The sequence below is a fragment of the Periplaneta americana genome, chromosome 15 (assembly GCF_040183065.1).
Source record: "Periplaneta americana isolate PAMFEO1 chromosome 15, P.americana_PAMFEO1_priV1, whole genome shotgun sequence".
NCBI classification, from domain to species: domain Eukaryota; kingdom Metazoa; phylum Arthropoda; class Insecta; order Blattodea; family Blattidae; genus Periplaneta; species Periplaneta americana.
Window position 1 is genome coordinate 42822781 of NC_091131.1, and position 23257 is coordinate 42846037.

A 23257-nucleotide genomic window follows, 5' to 3' on the forward strand; every position below is an offset into this window, starting at 1 on the left:
ACCTATATATTATTCCACTATCTCTCGGACTTCGCGTTTTGTTTTTCCAGTTGAGGGCACCATAGTTCATCTCATCTCTTCTCATCTCGTTCAAGTTTAAGCGCATCTTTCTCACTGTTAGGCCCAATTGTATAAAACTCCCTGACTAAAGATCAACTTTGATCGAAGATCGAAAAGTGAACCGAGTTCAGACACTTCTTCTATTGTATAAAACTTTTCTGCGATCAAATTACCTTGGTTCAAATGCAATCTAAGTTCACGTGAAAAGGATTTGGCAACATCGCATAAACAGGTGAAATACGTGATGCGCGGATCATGTTATACCAGGTTTGTTCAGTGTTACCAATCTAGCGACTTTAACTCTTTTTCAACAACAATTTCTTTTAACTTTTATATTGCTTAAATAGGGATTTAGTGACCTTTTTAGCACCCCATAGTGACAAAATTTAACCTTTCTTTGTTGATACTGAGAAATATAGCGACTTTACAACTACTTTTTGGCGACTTTCCGTATTACACTCTGTTGGAGACACTGTTTTTTTTTTGTGCAATGTAAATAATGGCGGACAATAAGAAGAAGGTTGACTGTTCTCCAAATTGTTATCATGTTATGGTGTTCGATACTGCTAAACATAATAAAGCTTTATAAAACGACAATTTTCGTGGCATTTTCGTTTATAGTAATACAGTTAATTGAACATTTCTGAATGCACCTATCATATCCATTAATAATTAGGCCTAATGGTTGTTATAAACATAATATAATTATAGGTTATCTTATTTGATACTGCTGAACACGATAGAACCTTATAAAATATAAGAATGTTTGTGTATTAAGGCAAGAAATTGAAAGAAATACATATAAATATACCTAACATATCTATGAATATTAATAATAATGGATATTTTATTTGCACAATCTGTCACTCTTATATTTCAAACAGAAAAGAAAGAACTGAACTTGGATCATCTAACTTAATCGGAGAAATGTCTTCAGTCAAAGTTGACTTTAGTTTGAGACAAATTAATCTCAGATTAGACTTTATACAACACAAAATTCCAAGTTCAGCTGAAACAAGGATCAATGTAACCTCTGATCTAAGATTAAATGGTTTTATACAATCGGGCCTTAGAGTTTTAACTAGAGTTGAACAACGATCGAGGAAGCAAGATTAACAGCGCCCGCAAAGCCGAAAACCCGCACGACAATATTGCCTGCGTTGCGTCGTTGACGTAAAGACTGCGCTTGAGTGTTTCAAGACATCGGGAGTGGTCAACTCTCGAACGTCAAGCAGCCTTGAACCGTCACAGATGTTTACACTCACAAACCAGATTGAACTTAGTTTTGTTCATCTCTAGATCCTAGGTCTCACTTGTTAGACGTGTGAATAGAGATCATATATTTTTAAATTGAATGAGGGAATCAGTTATTTCTAAATCTAACTTAATTATATTAGTCAAAACTAGAATTTCCTAAAGAACCATAGTTATTTCTAGATGTAACTGAATTACGTAAGTGAAAAGTGGAATTTTCTAAAGAGCTTTGTCAGAACTAGAATTTATTACAAACTTCGAGTTTTAACGGATTTCGCGTTCTGACTATAGCATATATATTTAAAAATGTTTATCTAAAAACTAAAATTAATTTGTACTAACATTTTTACACGAATAAATGTAAATAACGGTAATTTTTTCTGAAACTCGAAAAAAAAAACGAAAACCCACGGTAGGCAGATGGTTTTTGAAAAAAAAAAAAACAGTTTTTGCAAACCCTGCTACTTTTACTACCTGGTTTCATGGGGTGGTTACAAAGATTAAACGGTTTTGCACGATGCAATTCCTGACAAAACATCACTCTAAAGATTATATCGCCAAAGAGAACCTGCTATGGTCAGCCTCTGGATGTGTACGTTTTCCGCCAGTTTAAAGTTTATTTTAAAAAACTGGTAGATTTTGTGAGACTTCGATAGATCAAAACCAGTAAAAGCTTTATGACTGACGCTTCAACATAAATATGTATTCCGTCATTTATAATCAATTAAGTAAACCAACTAACCAGTAAACCATTCTATGTGCATGGAAAGCAGCTGGTTAGAAAATTGGAGAGAAGGTTTCATTCAGTAATGTAATAGACATTGTGTTTGAATGTGGAATGCTCGGATGTCAATGGAAAGGCAGTGATGATAGTAAATCTGCTAACTTCGCAATTATTGTACCTTGTTCCCACTTCCCACTTTGTTACTGTTTTGACTATTTTATTAACATTTCACGTCTACACAATTAGGAATATTGTACTTTTCTCATTCTTCATTCATTTTCGTGTCCATTAAAAAAATTTTCGTAATTGTGTTTTCTTTCAAAACCAAAAGTGTCACTGAATGTTTTAACTTTAGATTGCACTGCAGGCTAAAAAGTTGACTAGACACACATCACCACGAGACTCAGCGCCTCAAATTAGTAGGTGAGCCATCCGTGTTCGAGTGTTGAGACCCGGAGGCATCCCTTATCAGATAGACGACGCGAAGAAAAATAAATTGGGACAGCTTCTGCGGAGAAGATCCCAACTAAAAGAAAAAGGCGTAATTTTATGACCGGAAAAGGTGCAAGATTAACGCAAATTGTGAAAATTGTACAGAATAGCCTACACGAATTCTTTTCCGGCACGTAGTAGAAAACAACAGGGTTTTGCCACACAAAAATATTTCGGAATATATACTGTATTTACTTTCACGCTTTAAAATTAGGTGCCTTGTTGTTGACTAGTTTTACCCACTTCTGAAGATAACCTACAACAGGTCGAAACTAGGCAACAACAAGGTACCCAATTTTAACACGTGCAAGTAAATACAGCACATATTCCCAAGTGATACAGTGTTAAAAGTTGTATAATCAAGATGTATACGAAAATATTAATGATAAATAGGTGTCGGAAGCAACAGGAGTTTTCCTGACAAATACAAAAATACAGTATCATAGGCGGAAAGAGAACCGTTTCCTTAGGGGGGAGGGGGAGCAAAACCATAGAATCCTCAGATAACGGGGTTATGGGGGGGCATCATGTACCTCTTCCCCCCGTTATAGCTTGACCGTGGTACGGTACAGTATATCGGAATATCATCATTTAATAAATGTATTTTCGGGGGGCAAGTTTCTCACAGTGTTATATCCATACTCGGGATGCTTCGGACCGAAATGTATAGGGCTTGAATTATAGATCTACTACGAATTATAATAGGGCATAATTTAAAGCGATCTCTTTCTTTTCTCTCTCGTACAGGAACACACATACATCAATAAAACTACGTAACAGTGTTAACAGAAACTTTTTTTATGTTAAGATTTCCTAAAGATATCATATTCAAATTCAAATTCAAATTTATTCACAATTTACATTTGAAATGATACATAGAATATATACCCGAAATGAGCATATGCTCGTGCTCGGGTACAGTCCAGTCTACATAAATTTTAAAGAGATCAATAATAAAGTTGATGTTAGAAATAACAGTAACAATAATAATAATAATAATAATAATAATAATAATAATAATAATAATAATAATAATAATAATATAATATCCGTGACGGAGATGGTACAAAGATAGTAATACAAATTAATTCATTAATAATAATAATAATAATAATAATAATAATAATAATAATAATAATAATAATAGTAATAAAACAAAAATATTTACAATAATAAAATAAATACTAAGACGAATAAAATAAAATATAAAACCACTAGCGAGAGTTAACACAACTTAAAATAAGCATACAATAACCAGAAAAAAAAATGACGAACTCGAAAATCAACAGAAAAGTACGATGTATCGCAGCCGACAGCAATATGAAATGTAAACTCTAATTACTTATTTTATTTTAGTTCGTCTTTAAGGTTACACATTATATCAGGATCACTTTTCTTTTTTCTGCATTGTTGTGCCCAGTATGTTATTCATATTTCTCCAAGTAGCGGCCTGAACACCTGCAGACTTCTAATACACGAGTACAGGCTGCTGTTACAAAAAAAAAACATTACAGTGCTTCCATTCCTCAAACGAGGTATAGAAATTCTTACACATTCAAAAATTTAAAATAAATATTACAGTCCAGACACATGATCTGAAGACATTAATTCGTCAATATAAGCACAGAAACTTAATCATAAACAAAAGCAAAAAAGATATTTTGAATTCAATATTTTTTAACGTAATAAAAAAAAAGTTCAGACAAGTTTGGGGGGAGGGGCAGTGCCCCCCCCCATGCCCCTCCATAACTCCGCCTATGTATAGTATATTCAAAATTTCAGGTCAGATATTTAACAAATTCTAACAAAAAAACGCATTATTTTCTCACTACCTACTCATAAATTTTAGTGAATGCCCATGGAAAAGTATATGTAATACTTCATGTTTTGTCAGTTATTTCCTTTTATGGACTGGCCTAGAAAGGAAGACATGTCCGATAACCCGAACGTTTAGTAACCTAAATCACTCACGTCTAAAATGAAGGATCTGCTATTCTACACAGACGGACGTTAAATGACAAACTACGATGTTTATCGAACATCTGCCAATAAATAACACTATTGCACTGCTGTTTCGTTTTTCACTACTCACTTTCTCAACGTATAATGTAATTTATACAGTGTAATTTATTGCAGAGCGTTGGCAGCAACGTACACATATTTCTTCTAGGGATTTCCAAGATTTTGTAATGTCTATCCGTGATGTCACTCATAGTGTCGACATACGCGGATAAACTGAGATTGTGGCTTGCAATTGATAACGCATCCCTCACCGATGGAACGGTGGTAATTTCTTAACAGCCAGATGCCCAATGAAATCTCAGCTCGAACAGGTATTACAGGTATTAGAAGCACTTTTAACTTGATTGCAACAACTTTCGAGTTCCAAAGTAGACTTTCGCTGATTGTGTCCCATGTCGCACCATATGGTAGCGGCAAACATGGAGTGATACAAACTTCTAGTGTCAGTTTAGTTCGTTTAAAGGTAAGATATTCAAGTCAGATGTTTTATAATACACTATTAAACATTCCAATCTTTTTTTTTTTTTTGAAAGACATGTTGGTTCAGAAAAGTGTGAATACAATTAATAATTATATTATAATAATAATAATAATAATAATAATAGTAATAATAATAATAATAATAATAATAATAAGTTTTCAGTCAAATACACTTTTCAATCTGCGAGGTCAGATAATCTGTTACATCACAATATTTAGTACGAAGTCACTAATATTTTCGACTTTAAAAAGTCATCTTCAGGTGCATGAGATGCAAACAATATTTAAAATAGGTGATAAGTTGATCTAGCAATTAATAACATGGTAAGTAATGCACGTACTGGCATTTACAATTATATAAATTGCATGCCTCTTGAGGTAAACGTACATGGTAAAGCTGAACACTGATGCTAGATTCTCGTATGTATATAAGACAAGGAGAAGGCACAGCATGATATTAACCTTATACAATTAAAGGCTAAGTATTCTCATTAGATCGTAGATCAACTTATCACCTATTTTAAATATTGTTTGCATCTCATGCACCTGAAGATGACTTTTTAAAGTCGAAAATATTAGTGACTCGTACTAAATATTGTTTGCATCTCATGCACCTGAAGATGACTTTTTAAAGTCGAAAATATTAGTGACTTCGTACTAAATATTGTTTGCATCTCATGCACCTGAAGATGACTTTTTAAAGTCGAAAATATTAGTGACTTCGTACTAAATATTGTTTGCATCTCATGCACCTGAAGATAACTTTTTAAAGTCGAAAATATTAGTGACTTCGTACTAAATATTGTTTGCATCTCATGCACCTGAAGATGACTTTTTTAAAGTCGAAAATATTAGTGACTTCGTACTAAATTGCATCTCATGCACCTGAAGATGACTTTTTAAAGTCGAAAATATTAGTGACTTCGTACTAAATATTGTTTGCATCTCATGCACCTGAAGATGACTTTTTAAAGTCGAAAATATTAGTGACTTCGTACTAAATATTGTTTGCATCTCATGCACCTGAAGATGACTTTTTAAAGTCGAAAATATTAGTGACTTCGTACTAAATATTGTTTGCATCTCATGCACCTGAAGATGACTTTTTAAAGTCGAAAATATTAGTGACTTCGTACTAAATATTGTTTGCATCTCATGCACCTGAAGATGACTTTTTAAAGTCGAAAATATTAGTGACTTCGTACTAAATATTGTTTGCATCTCATGCACCTGAAGATGACTTTTTTAAAGTCGAAAATATTAGTGACTTCGTACTAAATATTGTTTGCATCTCATGCACCTGAAGATGACTTTTTTAAAGTCGAAAATATTAGTGACTTCGTACTAAATATTGTTTGCATCTCATGCACCTGAAGATGACTTTTTAAAGTCGAAAATATTAGTGACTTCGTACTAAATATTGTTTGCATCTCATGCACCTGAAGATGACTTTTTAAAGTCGAAAATATTAGTGACTTCGTACTAAATATTGTGATGTAACAGATTATCTGACCTCGCAAATTGAAAAGTGTATTTGACTGAAAACTTATTATTATTATATATAATTATTAATTCCAATCTTCATCTATTAAATACATATAGACTATAAATTCCTTGCAGCAAGACTAAGATTTTATATAATCTATTAACTGAATCCGTAAGACAATAGATATAAATGAGATAGTCCAAAGCCATACTTCTAACAATTTTTTTTCTGTTAGTTCATTTCTTACACATATGGGATGGGAAAGCTACCAGTAAAATATTATAAAAATTACTCAACAAATGACGTAAATATACGCCGAAGTATACGATACCGCACCTAATAGCATTGGACTCTAAACCTTTAACACGCTCTCCTGTAAAATTTTGTCTGCGTGGCTTAGAACTGTATAATTCTCACCTCTTTAAAAATAACAGATCTTTCAATTTTACAGTACTTGAATCTTAAAAAAATATCGTCGATTTACAAGCACAACACATTAAGTCAAAAATTCTACTTCTGAGAAAAAGGCGTTCTGAACGCTCTTAACAAAACTGAATCCTCAAAATATTATTATTACCTAGAAGTTGTTTCTCCTTATGTGTATTCCATTTTCAAATTCTAAGTTCATGCACATAGATTAAGTATTTTATAGGCTTTATTTTCAGAAGTAATATTTTTAAATTAATATGTTTTTTTATAATCATATTGGTAATTATCCGATAATTGCATGTCAATTTTAATCTAATGAACGTTTTAAATTGAACTACATTTTATTCTTGTATAATTCATTAAATATTGTTTACTGATTCCTAACCAACTGTGAATTACGTTGTTCACTTTTATGTGTTACTGTTGTAGATCTGAAGGTGACAAATATTGTCGAAAACGTTAATCTTTTAAATGTACTGTAGTATTTAATAACTATATTGCACTTGATAAGCATATAGACGGCTATTACACAAAATATCAATAAATTAATGTTTTACTTGTAAATCGACGATATTCTTTTGATTAAGGGTGTTTGAGAATAAGGTTCTTAGGAAAATATTTGGGGCTAAGGGGGATGAAGTCACAGGAGAATGGAGAAAGTTACACAACGCAGAGCTGCACGCATTGTTTTCTTCGCCTGACATAATTAGGAACATTAAATCCAAACGTTTGAGATGGGCAGGGCATGTAGCACGTATGGGCGAATCCAGAAATGCATATAGAGTGTTAGTTGGGAGGCCGGAGGGAAAAAGACCTTTGGGGAGGCCAAGACGTAGAAAAAAATGTTACGTTTTATTTAACGACGCTCGCAACTGCAGAGGTTATATCAGCGTCGCCGGATGTGCCGGAATTTTGTCCCACGGGAGTTTTTTACATGCCAGTAAATCTACTGACATGACTACTTAAATGCCATCGACCTGGCCCGGGATCGAACCCGCAACCTTGTGCATAGAAGGCCAGCGCTATATCAACTTGCCAACCAGGTCGACCCAAGACATAGACGGGAGGATAATATTAAAATGGATTTGAGGAAGGTGGAATATGATGATAGAGACTGGATTAATCTTGCACAGGATAGGGACCTATGGCGGGCTTATGTGAGGGCGGCAATGCACCTGCGGGTTCATTAAAAGCCATTTTGTAAGTAAGTATGTAAGTAACAATAATAATAATAATAATAATAATAATAATAATAATAATAATAATAATAATAATAAATGTATTTCTACGTTTTAGAACAATGTTATATAATATTTTATTGAGAATGGTATATTTTGTGCTGTTCTAATGATTTTATTTCACATTAAGTACAAACTCAGTAGGAAAATAGAACAATTACACAAAGCAAATTATTATTGGGGCTAGCCTTCTAAATTATTGGTTCCATGAACTTTACCACATCCGCAAGGATAAGGGTATTCATATTTATGTTTATATGACCTCTGATCTTCACACTACAGCCCAGGAAGACTCAGCGATAAAGATACGGTTTTTTTAACCAGATGGTTAAGCACAGAAACAAAATAAAGGCCTGCTTTGTTTCGGGCATGTAGTGGTACGCCGAGGACTCATCACCAGTGACAATTCCTTTCAGAAAGTCATGCCCTTCTGCAGCGTAACGCCATAACGCATGTCATCATTCGCTGGTCCTTGTGGTGGTTTCTCAGGTTCTTAGGCACTCAGCGAGCACTAACTTTATGAAATTTAAATGTGTCATGCACGATATCGTACACCGCACCGTATGAAATGTTGAACTGCTGAGATGAGGTTCGCAGTTTGATCCGCCGGTCGTGCAAAATTGCAGCCTCTATGCATCTTAGGCCTACATTCCGCTGGGTAGCAGCTGTTACCGACCGCTCGGAACGTGGCGAATCACAAAGGTTCTCACGGCCGTCTGAGAAGAATGCGCACACCTGGAGATGTTGCTACTGTCCATACAGTCTTCCCCGTACACGTCACGCACGTCCCTGTGAATTTCACTCGGGTTATGTTCTTTAGTCCACAAAAATCGCACAACACTTCGCTGCTCTTCACAAGATGACGACAGTAACATGTGCGCCATCTTTGTTGCGTCGTTCACGCTTCTCTCTCTAGAGTTGCATATGCAAAACAAATTGTGTTTGTGGTGAAAACTTCAAACTATATCTCGGTGAGATGTCAACATCTCAGCCGCAATGCCAACGCAGAAAAAAGTTGTTGTGAGCTACTTTCCGATCCACCCTCGTACATATCAACCAGAACCTCAATGAGAGTCAAAACATATCTTAATTACATATTTAAAAATTCGGATAAGGCGCAGTTTGATTCTAGGCAACTCATTCATTTAAGGAGACTGGGCAGTCTAAGGGTATGTCTGTTGTAAGTGAAATAAGTGAATAAATTTTGCTATTAGGAAGGCCTACTCTTCAACTTTTAACCTATCAATTTCCAATTTTTACAGTTACACGCAATATTTCCGGGTATATTTCGGTTTTTAGATTATCCTTCTATCTCATATACCTGACTTTATAAAAAAAATTTAAAACTAAAATATATTAATTAAATTTAAGTTAAATACACAGGTGTTTTAGGAACATTTTTCTCTGAAATTGCTAGGGTTAAGAGGCTAAAATTTTGCATTATCCTATTTCATATGGTGGTGAAGAAGCACGGCCACTTTCACATAGTTATCGCAATTATTATGGACTTTACAGCCAGAAAATTATAAAAAAATTACGAAAATTGTTTAATAATTTTATTCAGGATGGAAAATAATCTTTTTTTTCTTGACTCAACATTCATAATACGATGAAAATGGCGGAAAATATAGTCAACTACATTGCAAATATGCTTTAATTTTGAGGAACCTGTAGTGCAAAGGGTTTCTGAGAAAAATGCTCCTATATACCTACGTTTTTAACTTATGTTAAAATAATTTCTTTCAGATTTAAACTTTTTTATAAAATTAAATATATGAGATAGAAAGATAATCTAAAAACCAAAATATACCTGCAAATATTATATACATGTTATAAAAATTGTACATTAATACATTCAAAAGTTCAAGAGTAATAGCAACATATTCTCACTCATACACAATAGCCATCAATAGCGGCTGGTGACCGAAATCCTCGGTGAGGACAGCAGTAGGTCTAAGTAGTATAAGCAGGCTACCTTCTATACAAAATGTTTATTATTGATGATACTTTATTATGATTGACATTATTACTATATTATTATTATTATTATTATTATTATTATTATTATTATCATCATCATCATCATCATCATCATCATCATTAATGAAAAATAATAACATGCCAATCTTCAAATAAGTTGCTACGCTGTAAGTTAATTTCTGTAGGCTTCACTATTTAATTTTTATAAAGCAACGAATATTATGCTCAACTGAAGAAGCATGTGCTAAAATTCCCCTGGAAATATTTTTCAGATCGCTGAAGTTTCAGTAGACGCACTGTTCTTTTTTTTTTTTTTTTTTTTTTTGACAGCAACAAGCACGACCAACAGAAAAGTTTATTTCGCACCACATTACCGAAGACCCATTTATGTTACTCACACCAAGATGCATTGAAACCTCGCGTTTTAAGATTATCTTTCTGAAAAATTGTCAGTGATGGCGCAGGTCTGTCTTAATTTAAAACTTTCCTTTTTCAATATTATTTCATATCGACAACGATACTCTAACAATGAATTTATTACAATTATCATCATTATTTCTCGCATTTCTTTCGATTTCTATTTCCCGGAATACACAACCACAGTGGACCTCACGACGATTCACCACTGTTATTCTCATCCCAACCGACACTTGAGACCGGCATTGACAAAAGACAGGGTTCTGAAGTGAAGGCTGATGGGTGGGGGAATACCTGCTTCATCACGAGGCCACAAGAAATGTGCCTCAGTTTCAGCTTTCCGAGTGCAACCTTGAAACCGTGGAAAGATACGAAATGCAGAAGCCAGACCCGGCACGAGCGGTCCTGGCCTCAGGAACAAATTTTACTGCAAGACAGGTCTACTACATACATACATCACAAAGTTTTCTACTTCTACAACTCTAGACGCTTCATTGAAATAACTAATAATCAAAGCTCGGAACTTGGGGACTTGCGTGTCGTGTGCATGAGTAAGGTTACAGGTACAACGTACACAAAGCTCACCCTGCAAGTGCTCAGGGACAGTCGTGTGTACTAAGAAAGTGGTCACATCGAATGACAGGAAGACGGACGAGGAAACTGTATCGTGTCGAAGCCAATGACATTCAGATAATTAATTAAAGGTAAACGGTCTGTTTGAAAATAAGAACATACATATTATTCGAATGGGTATTGTATACGTTTGAAAGTATGTTTCTTAAAATTTATGTACAGAATTTCGTGGAGGAATTCTGAGGCGATACATTATTTTCTTCGAATGGAGAGTTTATATTTCGTAACTTGTGTCAAACACAAACTAGAGATTGGAAACGGGCATTCATTGAAATACATTGCAGTCCCTTAAATCGGTGGAAAATGTGTCCATAGCCATGGATCAAGTCGTAGTGGAACCTTCCCTAGTAGTGACATAGAAATTGAAAACTATTTTCGAGACAAATTTAGGATACTTATCTTTCTCAGATACGAGATCAGCCAGCAACTACTGAAAATCGAACAGGAAACAGTGACAGTGAAAACATTCAATACTTTATTTCGGCCTAAGACTTTATAATACAATTACAAACCATTTTCCAAATTTGAAATTTTTTGAAATTGAAGCTTTTAAAAAATAAATTTGTAAAATTATCCACGATATAATATAATATTAACAAATGTATTTTTTACCTTTTATTTCTGTCTACTATATTCTTGTTTTTATTGAATATCACAGGCTTCTGTCGAATTGTCAATTTATATTAAATGTGTATTTTTCTCTCTTTTTCTCTTTCTTCTTTATTCTTGCTCTTGTGTTGTATTTATTGGTTTGAATTAAGTTACTGTATTTAGTAAAGTGTCCTTGTAAATTTTATGTTATATTATTGACTAAGACCACACCGTACACGAGCCTGGCTCTTACGGTAGTGGCTAGAAACATTTTTGTTTTATAAATGTAATTTGTATTCAGTAGGTAGCTAGTTAAAATAAATAAAATTAAAAAAATTAATTTTGCTCCCGTCACTTCATGTGACGTGGAAATAATTTCTTTCGTTTCGAATCATGTTTAACTAACAGACGAAGAAGGTATGGGTTCGAAAAATATTCGAATGTATGTAGTCATACACTGTAATAAAATATACAGAGCAGAACTGTAAATTTGATGTATTTCGCATGTTTATATATATATATATATATATATATATATATATATATATATATATATATATGCTATAAAATTACTTGTTTCAACCTACCATAATATTATCATTATGTTGTTCCAGCCAGGAACCACCTTTATAGCAGACCTTACAGTACCTCTGTGCTGGAAGCGGGAGTTTGTTGACATTGAAGTCCGGTCGCTTAGCCGCGTTCAAAGACACAAGTCCCCAAGTTCCGAGCTTTGCTAATAATCGTCGGTTTCTTGGTAAAAGCGACCAAGTCACAGTGAAGGCTTCCAAGCATTATGGCAATTTAAGACTTATAATTTTATATTAAAAACTAACAATATAACTCATTTACTTCAAAATATCTAATTACTAATATCTAAAGAAGTGCAGTGATTTTTGGATGGATCATTAAATCTTTAAATGCGTTTTCCCAACAATTTTGCATTTTGGACTTGGTCACTTTTACCACGAAACCGACGAATTATGTTATATATGACTAAAAACCACTAAAATTTTGAGTTAAAGGAAGCAAAGTGACTGAGGCCCGCTTCACTTGCCTCAGCCAATCAACCGCCACTGACAGCCATACGCCCAGACTACACAGTCATCTTAAAATCGTATAGTATATTGTAGGTAAAACAAAGCTATCTTCATTATCATTCCGACAGGCAGTTTATCACCAGTGCCTTATGCGCGCAAGCGAGTTGCTACGTTTCATGTTGGTCAAACCCACTTCAGATGGCTTCACATTCGCGTTGGAAATGTTTTTACAGGACCTTGCTCTGATCCCACAAAAACTGTAGCACTTAATGTGTTTAGGCACAACGTAACAGAGAGCTAGTGGACAGGTGCAACTTCATACATACGAGACAACTGTGAGTACGCGCTGATATATGAAACAATTAAGTGTGTTTCTGCGAATGCGTCTGTACGTATTTGTGTTTGTTCGTCTGTATGTTAGGCGTTTTTTTAACAACTATAATCGTTACTGCTACGTAAACTGCCAGTAATGTAAAAGATGTCTTAGTTCGAGGAAACTATTAAAACAGGCTATAAATTATTTATTTATTTATTTATTTATTTATTTATTTATTTATTTATTTATTTATTTATTTATTTATTTATTTATTTATTTATTTATTTATTTATTTCGCTAATAATTGTAACATAATAGTACATTATGCAACGAGCCTATAATGAAGGTAATTAAGAAGTGAGTATGGATATTTATGAAACGAGCGCAAGCGAGTTTCATAATTTTCATACGAGCTTCTTAATTACCATTATAGGCGAGTTTCATACGACTTTTTATGCTCAACCATATTTCTAACTTGATATTATTAATTTTCTTTGTATCTGACCTTGGCCAATGTCCCGTATGTTGTGAGATGTGCGGAGATGCGAAAGTATTGATTTTTTCCGAGGAACAGATGTTCACATTGACCTTGCTAGGCCATAAGAACCTACAGAGATAACATTGAAATTAAATTAGACATTGAAAAACGAGATGACAAATTGAATTTATTTGAATATTATTTATAATTAACGCTAATTATTATAGTAACAGAACATAACCTTCTGCGACAGTATTGCATTTCCAGCCTCCGTGACCTTTCGCTAATTCTCTTTCGATTGTATATCCGAGAATAATCGATACTTGCGATTTTATAACGGTAGAAAGCTGACCTGTCATTGGCTGAACAGTTGTAACCTGAGTCGTCATTGACTGAAAGACCTGACCTTTAATGAGTAGGTGTACTTTAATGACATGCATTCATTCATTCATTCACTCATTTATTGTATTCCATAGATCTTACATGAGCAATGAAGCTTTAAGATGTGGAACATGTCAACATTTTACAATATTACAATTACAATTTTTACAAATTTTTATAGTTTTACAATTTAGTAATTTTCTACAATTTTTACAATGTTGTACAATTTTTTTACATTTTGGCGAGATGTAGTGAGATGAAATGAGGTCCGAGGATTCGCCAAAATATTACCCGGCATTTGCCTTTTCGGTGGGGAAAACCTCGGAAAAACCCAACCAGGTAATCAAATCAAAGGGAGTAATCAAATCAAAGGTGTTGATGCCAAGGACTCGCCATAGACCATCCGGCTTCAGTCCCACGGCTGTGGAAAACCTCGGAAGGAACCAAAGTCCAAAGATCTGCTACCAGGTGTATAATTACTACATTTCGGCATGGTCGAGCATAAAATATAATATATACAGAAAAACTTTAGCTCGCCCCTGAAAGAGTAGAACTCGTGCTCAGGGCGGATTCCTGAATTGAAATTAATAATCATACAATACAATTTGTCATATGTTTACTGTGCAATTATAGTATATAAATTTAAATTTACAATTTTTCAATTTTTATAAAATCCATACATAACTTTTTAAATTTAATACTAGAACTATTAGAATTGACAAGATTAGGATATTTAAATATAAATTTGTTATATATTCTTCGGCCTAAATTACTACTATGGTTAAATACTGTAACAGTGTTGCATTTTGGTTCAAACAATCTTATAGAATTCATACCTTTTGTTTCATAACTATGAGAATACAATTCAAAATTATTTCGATTTTTATGTATGAATTTTATTAATACAATATAATAAATTTGTCTTACGTTAAGTACATTAAAGTCTAGAAACAAATTTTGAGATAGAAAATCAATAGGTTTATGAAGACATATTTTAATTACTTTCTTCTGTAATAAATAAATTGGATTAAAATTGGATTTAAATGAGCTACCCCATCCTATAATTCCATACATAATTACCGATTGAAATAAAGTTAAATATATTTTACGTAATAAACTTATTGACAAGTAATTCCTCAATAAAACAAAATAATATACTATTTTACGTAATTTACTACAAAGGTAATTAATGTGTTGCTTCCATTTTAAATGATTATCGAAAATTATGCCTAAATACTTAACTTCAGAGGACTCTTTAATAATCGGACATTTACACAGTATAAGACAACAATCAGAATTATGTAATTTAATACTTAATATAGATGTAGGAGGTTTGTTACATTTTTCAGATAATGAGAATGGAATAATTATGGTTTTATTTTCGTTGATAGAAAGATAATTTATGTCAAACCATTTTTTTTATTAATTTAAGTCCATTGTTTGAATTATTATATGCATCATACCAGGTTTTTCCACCAAAAAGTAAAACTGTGTCATCTGCATAAGAATAGTGAACACCATTGTATTCTTGTAAGTAAATTTTTAGTAAGTCATTAACAGACATCGGACTCTAGGGCAAATGCCTATTTTGTTTCTTTAGGAGAAAAGTAAAAATAATTATTAATATTTGTGTTTCATGGAAATTGAAAGGTATTCAAAGAGTTTTATAGTGCCCTAAAATGCCCTAAAACGGTTATTAGAGCCTAATTTGTTAATATTCGCCTAAAAATGCCTAACTCACTGTAAAGTTTCGCATTTTACTCTTACTTTTTATAATTTATACATGCATTCACTGCGAAATTTAAGGCATTTAAAAAGTGGAAAGTTTGCTTCACACCGGCCATGAAACCATTGATAAAGGAAACAAAATGTTTTGAATCTCACGACACTCGCAATAGATTTCACCGAATTTAACATGTTTGGAGGCATAAATGCCGACAAAGAACCAACCTTAGTTTTGAAGCAGGCAACAATCACAACATGTGCTGCTACCGATTCAGAGATATACTATACTATAAAAATGACTGTTTTCGGTCTGAAACCGATTAGCTGTACTGCCCTTCAGAGTGTCATAAAATCACAATTTTTGGAGAAAGAGTGTTTTTGAAATATTTATGAAAAGTCGTAAAACTGCGAATTAGTAGGGTAAACCGTTACAAAATATTTAAAAGAATGGCCCTCCTAGTGTTAACACTACCAGGAAATGCAACAATAAGTGGAACTTTGTATTTTTGTCCAATTGAATCTCAATAACAATGGTTCATTTGAATGCTCGTTAACAGTTGCTCTTTCCCTCACCTTATTTGTGTTGAGAAGTTTTGAGCGGTAGGACGTTTTCCTGTGAAGTTTAACGTGATAATGCCGAAAAATATAAGTGCAAAATCTACATTGATCCGGCAATGGCTAACAGAATATTCAGAATTCACTTATGATGGAAAAATAATATTCTGCAAGATTTGTAGCAAACAGGTATGTAACAATAGTTGAAATATATAAATTCTATTAATTTTAATGAGTAGGCCTATAATATTTATACATTGACTGAGCTATCCTGAGGTATAATTCTTTTTAAGACCACTACACTTTAACCTTTTAAATTCCGATAGTTAAAGTATTTGCAGGTCATTAAAATTTTGATTGTTCGAACCCACTAACTTTGTGATAGAAATACGGCAATACAACAATTAGGATTTTATTTTAATTCAGTTTACTTTACATTTTTAGATTTCGCAAGAAAAGAAGTGCCACCTAAAGCAGCATGTGCAAGGAGCGGCTCATAAGGCTAAAGCTCAGCAGAAAAATCAACTGCAACAAACTTTACTAACACAGCCTACTTCATCCAATCTCAGCAGCAATTTCTATGCTGATTTAACCAGAGCGTTTGTTGCTGCTAACATTCCCTGGAATGCAATTGAAAATCCGGTTTTAAGACAGTTTTTACATAAATACTGCAAACAAAATATCCCATCTGAGTCGACCCTAAAAAAAATTACTTAGACAGAATATACAATGAAACTTTAGCTTCCATTCGGGAGGATATAGGTGATTCTTACATATGGGTCTCTGTGGATGAAACCTCAGATCCTATGAATAGGTATATAGCAAATATGGTAGTAGGAAAACTTAGTCCTGATGGACCTTCGATTCCACACCTCGTATGTGTTAAGGAACTTTCGAAAGTGAATAGCCAAGCCATTGCTTATTTTGTAAATAAAGGCCTACAGTCTTTATACTCAGGTAATATAGACGATTCTAAATTTCTGTTGTTTTGTACTGATGCTGCCTCATACATGGTTGCTGCAGCTCCACTTCTTAAAACATTTTATCCTAACCTCACGCATGTAACCTGTCTAGCACATGGCCTTCACAGGGTTTCTGAAACAATCCGGAATGAATTTCCTCTTGTCAATTCGTTTATTCCTAACACAAAAAATGTTTTTGTAAAGCCCCATCCAGGATTTCAATATTCAGAGAGAACTTTCCAGATATCCCACTCCCACCTCAGCCGGTTGTTACACGATGGGGAACCTGGATTCAGTCAGTGGTGTATTATTCTAAGTATTTTAAAGAAGTGGTCACAGTTATTGATAAATTACCTGAAACTGATAGTGCAGCGTGTGTGAAAGCAGTGAAAGATTGTCTGAATGACTCACGAGTGAAAAACGATATTGCCTACATAACATCAAACTTTTCTTTCATACCTGCAAGCATTGAACAATTAGAACGTGAAAAACAATCTCTTTGTAGCCAAAGCTCAAGTGAACATACATTCTGCTTTGGGCGAAACTGGGAAAAAGGTTAAAAAAAAAGTGGGACAACGTATTAAATAAGAATGTAGAATTTTCATTGTTGGAAAAAGTATGAAGAGTAAAAGTGTAAATGTTCCAGTAAGTATTGATGTTTCTATTGTACCTAATTTAAAATTTGCGCCTCTCACATCAGTTTCGGTTGAAAGAAGTTTTTCTGCTTTCAAAATGATTCTCAGTGACAAAAGGCAAAGATTAACTGTGGAGAATTTAGAAAAAATTCTGGTGGTGTACTGTGCAGATAATTATAATAAAGTCTGAGCATGGAACTGAATTTCAATAACTTAAAATGAGTAATCTTGATATCAATAATCATTATTTCATTAGTTTCAATATATTAAATTTGTGCAGCTCTGTTTATAAATATAATATAGTATTCTTTTTTAATGTTTAAACATACTTTTTTGTGCGTATTTTAGTGTATAACTAAAAATTTCAGTGAAAGAAATAAGTATGATACCTTGATGTGCCTAAAATGCCTATTTTCATTAAAATAGAGCCTAATTTTCAAATTTTGAGCTTATTTTAGGCGCCTAAAACTGCAATTTTAGTGCCTAAAAATCCGATGTCTAGTCATTAATATATATTAAAAATAGAATAGGGCCTAGAACTGTGCCTTGGGGAACACCTATATTAATAATTGAAGGTTCACTTGAATAATTGTCAATTTTCGTTATTTAATATCTGCAATGTCAACATAATCATCTATTTCATCGTTTCAACGTTATCATCATCAAGTACAAGAATTAGACAGTAGTGTCAACAAGAAAAATAGGCATAATTATAATTCTGTGGTCCAAGGCAAATGGTGATAATTGTTATTAATGGATAAACATTCGCTCCGGCACCGAGAATCGAACCCGGGACCCCCCCCAGTTCTACGTACTGGATGCTGTAACCATTGAGCTATGCCGAAATTCAACTCACCGCACCGGATCGAATCTTTCTTACTTCATCTTCGACTTATATACTGACATATACAGTGGTTTTCTTCCACACTGCGGCCAGCACACGGATTTTAGTTTTGTCCTTTAAATTTGCATAAATTTGATCCTAACAAATGTAACATTTTAAAATTCCTTTTCATAACGAAAAGTTACATTTGTTCTGATCAAATTTCTACAGATTTAAAGGACAAAACTAAAATTCTTTCAATCGCTTAACATAATACACTGCTCTCTTAAACTGACTAAGCATATCGGAAATTAAATTAATGGCTTTCCCAATACACGTCATTAAATTTTTCATATAAACAATTTTTATCTCGAAAAAGGAGGAAAAACGAGGAAAATTGTATTAAACTATTTTGTTTGAAATATCTCAAAGAAAAACCTCCTGAAATTAATGACATCACTTACGATTCACTCTGCATATGAAAGAAGTGTGCAAAACTTCAGGTATGAATTCCTCCTATGGATAGAAGATAAAATGGTAATATCAACACGGATCCGGAAATGTTTCGTTCCTGAGTAGGGCTTGCTAGTATGATCATAGTGTAATCCAATACGTTTGTTTGTTGGAGTTACGATTCACTGTGTTCACATTTCCTTAAATGAACTGTTCAAGACTTCCTACCTGAATACAGACCACAGCTCGTCATCTCATCGCGATCAGAACATGCTTGGCCTCCACGCTCACCAGATTTCAACTCAACACACTTCTTTTTGTGGGGCGTTTAAAGTCGTTTGTGTATTCGACTCCTGTCGATAATGAAGGAACTCTCCGTCAGCGGATTCTGTAAGGCTATTAGACAGTAATAACTGTTAGACATTTGGGAGCATGTTCTGATTTCGATGAGAAGAGTTGTGGACTGTATACCGGCAGGAGGCCGACGTTTTCAAAAATTAATTCATCTAAGAAAATGTGAACAGAATGCATCATAATAGACTAATTTCAGTAAACAAAATGCACTGGAGTGCTTTACGATTGTACTTGCAAGCCTACTCAGAAACTTCCGGACTCATGTTGACACAACCATTTTTTCTTCTACATAATATAGGAAGTTTTTCCCGCTTTTTTCGTTTGCATGTATCAGCTAGAACCTCAATGAGAGGTACAAGTCATAATATGTATAATATGGTACTTTTTGTTGTTGTTGTTGTTTAGTCAACTGTCCGAAGACAGGTTTGAACCTCTTAAGTAACACCAATAAGGCATCACTCATGAGGCAACTAGGACAAGAGATAATGGAGTAGGCTGGCCAGTTCCTTTCCCCCCTCCAATGCATACATCGCCGATTAGCTACATATTCCACTAATCAGACTCCAGATGCATACAAACAATAAGTTCTTCCTCTGACACATATCGTCAAGTGAGATGTACTGCCTGATAATAGATACACATATGAGCAGAATGTCAATCAGAGGTAGATACTTTTTATCATAGTTTTAATTATATAGTAAACTAATGCAGAATGTTGTTTGATTATTTTTCTAGAATTACAATGGCAGCTGGAAGAATGAAGATAATATTTCAGCATCTTCACGGACGTGATGCTGTATGTACTCCTGTATCCTTCACAAGACTTCTGTGTATAGTCAATTTATATCGCCCAGATCAGAGGTAGAAGTTATTGTAATTCTGTCTATGTGAAATAGGCCTATATAAGAAAAGTCGATCATAGAGAATCTGATGTCCCATTCACGTCACTCAAAATACGAGTATGAAGAAGAGTAAGTAACCATGGGTAATCATTAATAAAAAAAGTGTATGCTAATGTTCAGGTCGAAGATAACAACCACATCCATCCTCAATACGTAATTATTTGTTTTTCTTTCAAACGAACTACAATATACCATTCGTCATTTTATTATGCGTAAAATAAAAATCACAAAGAAAGTCGCAACGAAAAGAAAAAAACGTGCAATTCAATACATAATTATTTGTTTTTCTGTCAAAATAACTATAACATACCATTCGTCATTTCATTATGTGTAAAATAAAAATCACAAAGAAAGTCGCAACGAAAACAAAAGAAACCTGTAATTCAATACGTAATTATTTGTTTTTCTGTCAAATGACATATAACATACCATTCATCATTTTATTATGCGTAAAATAAAAATCACAAAGTCGCAACGAAAAGAAAAAAAACTGCGATTCATACGTAATTATTTGTTTTTCTTTCAAACGAAATAGGCTATGACATACCATTCGTCATTTTATTATGAGTAAAATAAAAAATCACAAAGAAAGTCGCAACGAAAAGAAAATTACAAATTTTGCAGCAAAATGCAGCGACGTATGGATTTCATTTTTCGGCAATGAGTGCATATTATTGTTGAGTGTTAGAGAAGGTCGTATAGCCTTAAGTCTGCCAGGTTAAACTAACCATTATTATTATTATTATTATTATTATTATTATTATTATTATTATTATTATTATTATATTTATGTCTTCTGTATCTTCTGTATTTCTTTGTTTTCTTGCCTTTACTCCTTTGGTTGGTTATTTAGAAAACAGTGTAACCCACATCTGATTTCTTACACAAGCCGCCACTGGAAGAAGTCACTTAAAGAAGATACAGTTAAAACAGTTGGAAGAAGCCATGAACTCCAGAAATTTAGGAGACCTGTAGATGAACAGACAAAAATGGACCTGCAGCAGTGAGAGATTAGAGTAGTCACCACAGAGCCAAATATAGACATTTATTTAAATTGTATGGTCTAATTAGGATAATTTTATTTGTAATCAGGACTTTATGTAATGATAAGTATAGATTGACAAATCGAACTGAAACCCTGACTGAGTTACTACGTGAGCGCTGGGTGTCTTAGGGAGGAGCAATTGAGAAAGCACGGGGGGAAGGGAGAGAGCACTATGCACTATGTACTTGCAGGTCCACTCACAGTTTGTCAAACCTGCTAACAAAAGCATTAAAAGATTGACTAGTTGCCTGCAATGCTAGCATAATGGAACCTTCCTAGCCGACAGTCGAGGCAAAAATGAAGAATCCGTTATTGTGGTAATACTGGAGAGTGGTTCTTCTATTGGTCGCGATCCCCACACACACCCTCTCAGATATTTACGTGGTGATTGGTGACTGAATGACGAGGAGCGAGGGAGAGAGAAGAAAGAAAGAGAGAGAGAGATTCTAGAAGTTGGCGTGTTTTACGGGGTTTCACTTGAAGTTGTCAAACTTTAACTACAAATACTCGTACATTACATTTAATTTTCTGTTTACACAATATTTTTTTATTGATATACCGCTATATTTGAGTCCACTTATACTTTATTCCAACTGTAGTCAAATTTCAGCAATTTTTTAAAATAATAATACATAATTATCTAATAATTCGCTTTAACATTGCTTGAACGCCGTGGTTGTGCGTTTCAACTCCATCTACATTAATAGCATGGATGTTGTTTTGTTATCAACAGTAATCTCACTAGACGTTTTGATTTATCTAAAGAAAATCAAAACTCGAGTGGGATTTAATTGACTATTACACGATTAGAAGAAAGTATATAAAGATTAGAAGTAACGAAGTACTCCAATACAATAAAATATTAATTGACTTACGAAAATACAACTGTCTTCAAATGTATTATTGTACCATCTCAACATTACAAATATTACGCTAGATGCATGCTAGATGGCAGTAGTGTCTTTATACAGGCACACTAATGATTACTATTCAATAAATCTTAATATTAAACAATCTCTGATACGTGACTATCCATAATATCATATAGCAGAAGTTCTTTTTATCCTCTCATAGCAGAAGCTATAACATTATCATCATCATCATCATCTTCCTAACAAGTATTAGGCCAAGTGGCCTGTTACGGTCTCAAACTAGAATTTTCAGTCCATCTCTTCTTTGGACGGCCTAGAGATCTTTTGCCATATGGATGGTAATGAAGCAGTGCTTTTGGAATTCTGCATCGATTCATTCGTTCGAGATGACCCTTCCACTGAAGTTGATATTTGCTGATGAACTGCATAATGGGTTCTATTTGAAGTTCTTGCATTAGGTCCTCATTTTTTTTATGATCCCAGCGAGTATATCCAGCTGTTGCTCTCATAAACCTCATCTCACTTGCTGTTATTCTACTGACATCTTTATAACATCTATAACATAACCTAACTAATATACACAAGTGTTAGGAAAGTTTTAATTAACGACGATGACATAAAAAATAAACATGAATAATTTTAAAAGGAATAATTATTGAATGTACAATTTTCAAATTTGAATGTGGTTGGTGGTTCAATTGATGTTATATTGGACGTGTGCATAATAGAAGTGGAAATCGTTGATTTAGGCCTACATGGTGTATTCAACTTATTCAGGATTTCCGAATGGTGCTCTTCATTTATTTGTAAATCGGATTTCAGAACATGCATAGGTATGATCAGTGATTTTTATTAATTCTTGTTCTTGAATGCCAATGCGAGTCATATTTGAAACTGCTGTGCATCGACT

At 33.7% G+C, this 23257-nt stretch overlaps 1 protein-coding gene across 2 annotated transcripts in view; it reads left to right on the forward strand.

Annotated features, from left to right (window-relative positions):
• The first annotated feature begins 4814 nt into the window (after positions 1-4814).
• LOC138714819 (phytanoyl-CoA dioxygenase, peroxisomal-like) overlaps positions 4815-23257 on the forward strand; it is a 44303-nt gene continuing 25860 nt past the window's right edge. Inside the window, exons 1-2 of one of the 2 annotated variants that reach the window (XM_069846981.1) lie at positions 4815-5015; positions 20264-20336. In XM_069846981.1, coding sequence (XP_069703082.1) covers positions 20271-20336 — 66 coding nt within the window. In that variant the 5' untranslated portion in view covers positions 4815-5015; positions 20264-20270. Of the gene's footprint in view, positions 5016-13001; positions 13182-20263; positions 20337-23257 lie in introns of those variants that run through there. The other variant, XM_069846980.1, reaches the window with a different exon arrangement.